The sequence below is a fragment of the Netta rufina genome (assembly GCF_964035555.1).
Source record: "Netta rufina genome assembly, chromosome: 2".
Taxonomy (NCBI): domain Eukaryota; kingdom Metazoa; phylum Chordata; class Aves; order Anseriformes; family Anatidae; genus Netta; species Netta rufina.
Window position 1 is genome coordinate 27254372 of NC_140124.1, and position 7844 is coordinate 27262215.

The 7844-nt window shown below is 36.2% G+C and overlaps 1 protein-coding gene across 4 annotated transcripts in view; it reads left to right on the plus strand.

Annotated features, from left to right (window-relative positions):
• The window catches only part of GLCCI1 (glucocorticoid induced 1), a 56534-nt gene extending 49503 nt beyond the window's left edge, over positions 1-7031 (plus strand). For 2 of the 4 annotated variants that reach the window (XM_084282881.1, XM_084282882.1), the window contains exons 7-8: positions 2974-3094; positions 4150-7031. In XM_084282881.1, the coding sequence (XP_084139007.1) occupies positions 2974-3094; positions 4150-4498 (470 nt within the window). In that variant the 3' untranslated portion in view covers positions 4499-7031. The remainder of the gene's footprint in view (positions 1-2973; positions 3095-4149) is intronic. The other 2 variants (XM_084282883.1, XM_084282884.1) reach the window with 1 other exon arrangement.
• The last annotated feature ends 813 nt before the right edge of the window (positions 7032-7844 follow it).

Genomic DNA, 7844 nt, shown 5'->3' on the forward strand with positions numbered 1-7844 from the left:
ATCTCTTGGACTGGAGATATTTTTTTTTTTTTAACTTCTGGGCATCTGATTCATAGTTTTTAAAATTAAAATTGTATGAGAAGTCTTTGGGCAGTCTTAAAAAAAAAAAAAAAAAAAACCACGAAAAACAAAGGCATTTTTGAGCTTGGAAAATCCTTTTGAACCTATCAGACCAGATCCCAAGGTTCACTGACAGTTTCTTGTTTCATTTAAGTTGTGTCACTCAAAATAAATTGTTCTACGGGTTCTCTTAATCTTTCTTTTCTGTTATTATAATATATGCAAGCTAAAGTTGTGGTGTTAAATATTTTGGTTAAAATAATATTGTTTAGTGTCTAATTACAATTTCAAACATTTTCTAGATAATGGACTGTCCGTTTTAAATATTTATATTCAGAAATTTTGTGTAATAAGGCTCCATATTGTCTTCAGCGCAGTTATGGTAACAAAGCTTGCTTTAGAGGTTACATCTGTTAATCTTCAATCATTGTCATCATAATGAAATTTGATTAGTTTGTTGAAATATGCCAGCAGAGCACACCCTACTGGTGGGAGCCTGGAAGATGCAGATGACAGAGCATGCATTACAGTCTCTGAGAAAGTAAAATAAATAAATAAATAAAACCATGTATGAATACAATTGTTTGAGAATTGCATTTGCAGTGTCGTTAAGGATTAATGATGTTACAGTTCAGCACTTAAGACCTTACAGGATACACACCTACGGACTGGCTTAAGCCACAGACTTCCTCTTATCACTTCAGCTGATGATCTGTTCTTCTCAGGACCCTTCCGTTCTAACTCTGCTGCTGTACGTGTAGAACTAACACTAAGCTTATATGTTTCAGCCTCCTAGTAACCTCATGTATTTTTCAAATGTTCATGTGATGTGTTTGGTCGAAATTAAAAGCTAAGAATTTAGTAAGCTTTAGAAGCTCAGGGAGGCAAAGGGAGGAACAGATGAGTTAAATTATATTGTATATTTTTTCCATGTTTAACAGCTGTCCTGTATAGAAAGTTTCAGCCAAACAGGGCTAAATAAACCAAAAACTTTATTGAAAACTGTACTGGCTAGACAACACACTGAATCTTCCAAGAACTGACTTAACTTTGAATGCAGTTTGATTCTTTCCTTGGATGTACTTCCACAGTTTTCCAGTATTCACTGGAATGAACAGTAGCTCATTTTACATTTCAGAGTTCTTAAATAGAAACTTGGATCTTCAATTTTAAATATTAGAAGAAGGAAACAAACTGTCTGGGTTCTGTTAATGATTTCTGTGTTTGCAATGAGCTGTGTGGGCCAACAGTGGATAGATTCCAAAAGACCATCGTGTGCTCAGCTTGACAAATATCTGTATTGTCTCTAGGCTTTTTCTGCCTTCATACAGTTAACACCAAAAATTCTGTAAATAACAAGTCTGTGTTCACTATAGAGCAGGAAAGAGCAGAATAATCAATATACTACTGAGGTCCACTTCAACCATTTTCTCGTATCTTTCATAGTAAAAAAAAAAAAAAAAAAAAAAAGTGACATTTCAGTTGATTTGTCTTGTAAAGGAAGCACTGATATTTCAAAACCTCTAATGATAAACCTCTAATGATCAGCCTCTATATTTGAGTCGTGCCTATACAAGTGTTTATGTAGTTACTGTTTGCAGGCTCTTAAAGAAAACCTTATATGCTTCAGAGAATCTGGATTATAATGCTTGAAGCTTTGGTTGGTCTTCCACTGTTGCCTGAAAGGCACACCTGAACAGCAGCAGAATAAACAAAGGTATCTGAGATAAAAATGCTAGGGTATCCCAGTCTGGTGGAAAGACTTGAAAGGAGCTAAAGCAGGAGCTGTTAGCTCTCTTCAAGTTACATTCACTTGTAAGTTGGTGGATCCTTTACAATCTTGCCTTTTCGACTCATTTTAATTGTAAACCCACGCACAGAACATGGAGCTACTAATATTAGCCTGAGATAGCTGTTGCTCTTTGAAAAAGTAGAAGCCACTGCAGAAAGCTAAATTTCTGTAATAATTTTTGTACATACTTTGTCTTAATGCATTGAATGTTCTGTTTTCAAGATGAAGGGAAGGGTGGTTCACTTTCTGTTTAAAGTGAACCCTTTTGTGGTCTTAGTCTGTCAAACTTTTGTTCTTCTGATGCTACCAGAGTTGTCTTATCTCAGATTTGCCAAGAAGTACAATGAAGTCTACCTGTTGTGGAGTCTGTCTTGTGTCCTAGGTGTTTATGTCTTCAGTTCTAAACTTGTTTGGTAATCATCTGTAAAAAAAAAAATAAAAAAAAAAAATACACAGGCAGCTAGAGTCATGAAGAATACCTAGATCATATAGTTAGTAGTGAGGACAGAATTGAATTATGAAAGTTTTTACTCTGGATACTAAAACAACTAAATTGTGAACCCAGTAAGGTAGAAGATTGCAATGATGAGATATCAGTACCTGTATTACAAATGTGCTTTGTTTCTTTGCAAATTCTGAACTGTTCATGAGACTTATGAGGTCAATGTTCCCGTGAATTGTTTTAACATATGATGTGCTGTATACACACACTTTCAATAACCGTGTTTATACAGTGAAAAGGCATATTATCATTACCACTCATAATTCTTCTGCATGTGTTATGCATATTACCTTGTTTATTTATGTTTTTTGAATTACATAATAAAGAGTTTGTTTCCAGGATCACAGCTCTGCTTTGTTCCAGTTGCAGAGTTCTGGATGAAAATACCCTCCTGCTATGTGTTGTTTGTTATGTGATAGATTGTTGCTGCACTGAAGCTTTTATTTAGAAGAAATGTGCTATACAAGGGTGTTAGAAGTAGTCTGCAATAAAGGAAGCATTGTGGTAGAAGCAAACCAGCATAGTGGCTAAATTGTGAAAAAAGGCATCTTGTTTGGAAGTCGAATTTAATTAAAAAGCACTCTCAATCTCTAGTAATATAACTGCTTTAAATTTTCAGACAGTGGGAGTAGCTCACCGTTGCCCAAGTATGCCTCATCTCCCAAACCAAACAACAGCTACATGTTCAAACGAGAGCCCCCAGAGGGATGTGAGCGAGTGAAGGTCTTTGAGGAAATGTCGTAAGTAATGCCTTTTATATCAGCTGGTATCTGCAAAGCAGTAAACCTGTTTACTGAGCCTATTCAACTGCAGATGAATAAACTATTCCAGCTGATGGGTTTTTCAGGAGCAAACTATTCTTAGAGTTTGCACAGAAGAGAAATTGAAGTGTTCACGTTGGTTTGAAGAAGAAATGGAGTCTTTTATGCTTGAACTCTTTTTGTGCATTTATAAAAGGCAACAAAAACCCAAGCAGAAAAGCTAAGGTACATTTAATTTCCTAAGCATTTATAAACCTCTTTCCATATATTTTTATGAACTTTGTAAATATTTGTGGCTTAAAACAAAAACTGTTATTTTTTATCAATTCAATCATAGGTTACATTTTGATGTGTATAAAGCATATAAAATGGAATGAAACCTATGTGAAGTGTTGGTAGGCGGTATATTTAATGGCAGACTTTGCTCAACAGCAGAACTATTGAGCAAGAAGTCAGAAATTAAACTGTTGGATGTTTTTTTCCCTAGACTCAGCAGTATTTGAGCACATGCTGTCGAGGTTGCATGCTTAGCTCCTGTGGATGAAAGCATTAAGAAAGGGATGGTTCTTGCTCTTAATAGCATTCGTTGCCTGCTGGATGGTGAAGGAGCAATGTTGGGTTGTGGAGGAAGCCTCCAAAAAAATTACGGAATATGGGAAAGGAGAGGTTTATTTTATGGAGTTTCTCAAAGGGAATTAATATGACCGTGCGTTGTTGCTGCAGTGTTATTATTAAAGAAAGATTTGGGTCATTCCAAATTACCATGGCATTTTTTCATGTGCATATGTAGTGCAGACTTTTTTCTTGCTGGAAGTTGCATGTTTATCCAGTAACGGTCAAGTCATTTTTGTGACGGCACTATTTTTCATGCTGTGGATCAGTTAGCTGACTACCAATATGGAAGATGTTTGCCCCTCTGTCCAATTAATCCCATTCCTTGTCATTCACATTTTAGCAATTTGTAGAACCACAAAGTTTGTGACACACACAACCACCTTCCTTGGCCAGGTATATAATCTCTTTTCTTGTTGTAGGTCTCGTCAGCCTGTCTCAACCCCTCTCTTTTCATGTCCTGACAAAAACAAGGTTAACTTCATCCCAACCGGATCAGCTTTCTGTCCTGTAAAACTTCTGGGCCCCCTACTTCCAGCTTCAGACCTGACGCTGAAGAACTCTCCCAACTCTGGTCAAAGCACAGCTTTGAGTACCCTGACTGTTGAGCAGCTTTCGTCTCGGGTCTCTTTCTCATCTCTGTCAGATGACACCAGCACAATGGACTCTACAGAGGTCTCGGTACAGCAACCATCCCAGCAGCAGCAGCCGCTTTTGCAAGAAATTCAGACTGAAGATCATTCCTCTCCTCAGAGCTACGCGTTAATCTAGACCAAGGTGGAGCAGGCCTCTGCCCCAAAGCAAGGATTGAGGAGATAACGTCTCAGATACATCTGCATGAGGTGGCAACCTTTCAGAACAAAACAGAATACTTAGCAGCATTTGAAAAAATATCTCAACGCTGTTCTTGGCAGGGACAGAATTCATATTCAGCATTTTTTTGTGAGAAAGCAGTAATGCCTGCAAAATCCATATATCATTAAGCATTTTAAGTGGAGACTATGCATTTCATAGTATGTTTGACCAGATTAGTACTGTGTCCTGTGTTCTGTTTCAAATTCTACAGTATAAATAAGCTCTATATATATAAAAAAAAAAAAAAAAGTTGCCTGTCTGAATAGAAAATGTCTTGCTGTGTTGTGTCCTATGGAAAATACTGTACTTCAGGATTATGTTTACAATTGATCCAGGTGTTTGTTTCTAACTTCTGTAATACACACAATGCAAAAAAAAAAAAAAAAAATGGCCACAACAGTTGCACAGTGCCCACCCTATGGCCTAGCTTCAGGTACTTCTCTCGAAGTGTAAACTCAGGTAACTTGGAATGTATATCATATTGGGATATAAAATATTTTACAGCTACAAAGCTAAAGAGGGAACATCACTCTTTTGCCTTTCCTTATTTTATGCATTAATATTTCCTCATTAACATTCCACTTTCTTGGAATAAGTGCATTCAGCTCCAGGTGAATGATGACCCTGGACATGGGTGAACATGAGGAGAACCAGCAAATCTGTGATGTATATCACTTTGTCATGTGCTTACAAGTAAAAACAACTGTTGCATTTACTGTCATTTCAATATATGTAAAATGTGGCATTTAAAGGTTTCAGGTGTTGCTCAGTTAATGACTGTTAAACTGTTGCAAATAAAGTGTTCAGTACTAGGCTGTACATGAGAAACATTCCACATTGTGTGTGAGAGGATTTTGAAAGACAAGAATGTTTTTGTTCAAGGACAGAAATTCTTTCAGGTTTCACAGGGGGTGATGGGGATTTCCTCTCATGTTTTTGTTGGCAGTTAAGGATGTGAAATGCTACTGTTACCGTCTAAAAGTCAAATTAATGTTTAGTTTCTCTTTTGGAAATGTTCATTCATTTGCTGGTTGGAACTAGGTTTTCAGATTTTTGTCAAGCAGTGTTAGATGAGCAGCATTTTATTTATATAGTGAGTAATTGTGTTTGGATTGAAGTCCAAAAGTAGCAAGTGGGTGTTTTAAGAGGGGTGGGGAAAACAATAGTTTTAAGTTCGTGTTACGTAATCAAAGCTTCTCCCGTAACTTTTGCTTACTTAAGTTATGTGTGTAAAAGTGTGTTTTCCCCCCTCCTTAAGTATGAATAAAAAAAATCCTGGTGAAATAATCCTGGTTTTGCAGGCTGGACGCTTTCTCAAAATAGTACATGGCAAGAACGGTTTAGTGGTGCTCTTCTGTTGTACTAGAACAAGAGCACTGCTTTCAGAGATAATTTCCTGTGATACAAAGAGGACCCCAAAGGCAAAATAAACTTGATGTTCTTGCTCCATTGCTTTCAGCTCAGTGGAACTACATTTGTGCTGTCTGCTCCTAAGAGAATAAGGCTCACCTTTTCCAGGAATTGAGGAGATCAGTAGCCTGCAGCTACTGAGCATTTAAACTTGCTCCATTATTCTTTTTTTTTTTCTTCTTTTGAAGATGAGATTGGAGGGGGTGAGAGTGAACCACCAATAACTGCTCACTAAATACATGCTTTCTTTGGAGATAATGCATGGTTTCCTTTTTATTACGGAGGTTTTGTTAATGCTGTCTTACAAGGTGGAATTTGCAGCCTATAAAAGTCACTTTTTTTGGCTCCCCTTGCAGAAAACATAAGGAGAGAGAGGTCTGTCTCTAACCATTTTCATGTGAAAAACCTGCTTGAAACACAACAGCCATCTTTAAACCCTACTAATCTCAGGCCTAGGTGAAAACACTATATTTTATAGATTGAAGATAAAGGGGAGAAAATACTCATGATGTAAGTATCAATTCCTTTTAATATTTTTCCTTCTAGATTAACATTGCAGTATGATGACCTTTTTATTCTCTGGTTTTATCCAGATAAGAAATCGTAGTCTCAGTTGTTGGTGTTAGGTTACCAGGGGATACGATGAGTTGTTTTTAGATCAGTGATGAACTCTGTACAATAATTGCAATGCCATTACGTGTTCTTTTTATTTTTTTTTCCATGAGAAACTAAATATTAATTAAATTGCACATTTGTTCTTAGCAGATTTGAAGGTTTTGAACCAAATGTGTTAAAGCTAATGCTTTGCCATGTAAATTTCCCAGCAGTTGTTTATCTCAATTGTATTCTACATCCAGCTGTAGAAATTTGTCAAATATTGTTTAAAGTTTTGTACATAGTTGTACTGTTATTTCTAGCCACTGTGCTGAACAGTATTCAAGTTATCACACAATATTGCTTTACACAAGGAAGTGTGTGGCTTTTGTTTTGTATTTTTTTTTTTGGTATAGAAGTTCCTGTGTCTTATTTAAATAAAAACTATAGTTAAAAAATAAAATTGTGTGTGTGGGGGGGACAAAAGCAGTGGTTCATTTATTTGTTTTGGAAACTGTGTATGAAACCCCATAGAATGAGATTAAAGTTTAATATTGTTCCAAATTTGTATCTAGAACAGTGTCAACCATCTATCTTTATGACCATTGTGCTACACCTTACCTACTAATTTTTTCAAAAACATTACATTCTAAGGAGGAAAGAATATCTTTTTTTAAAAAGTGCTATTTTTAGCATATTTAACTATTTAGCTATTTGATAATGAACTTTGTCTTTCCTCGGAACATAGGAAAAACAGGCATTATTGGAAACTGTGCATCCACTGCTGTGTTTGTGGTACGGCTAATTTCAAGTTATCTGTTAGCTTATGAAAGCCATTAGATGTTTCACTATGTGAAACTAAACTAAAACCTTAAAGGATGTGGTATAAATCTACTGACAGTCTTGGTTTCATGTTGTTTTGTGTGAGTCAAATGATTGTCATTTGACTTGCAAAATAATTCTTTCCAGATGAGGAGGGGGGAGGAGGGAGGAAAAAAGAAGAATAATACTTAAATACATGTAAATCCTCCAGAGTTGGTGTTTACTGAAAAGCACCATGGCAATAACCAGTAAGCATGGTTTAATGCATATTATCCCAGAGTCAAAATTTAGGATTTCAGCATCCCAACGATTACAAGGTTTATGCATGACTGTGTTAAAAACATTAACTGAAACTTAAGTGCTGACAGTCTGGAGCTTCAAAGGCTGTAGTATCCTACCCTGCTCTGAAAACAGTTGATGCACATCACTCATTTCA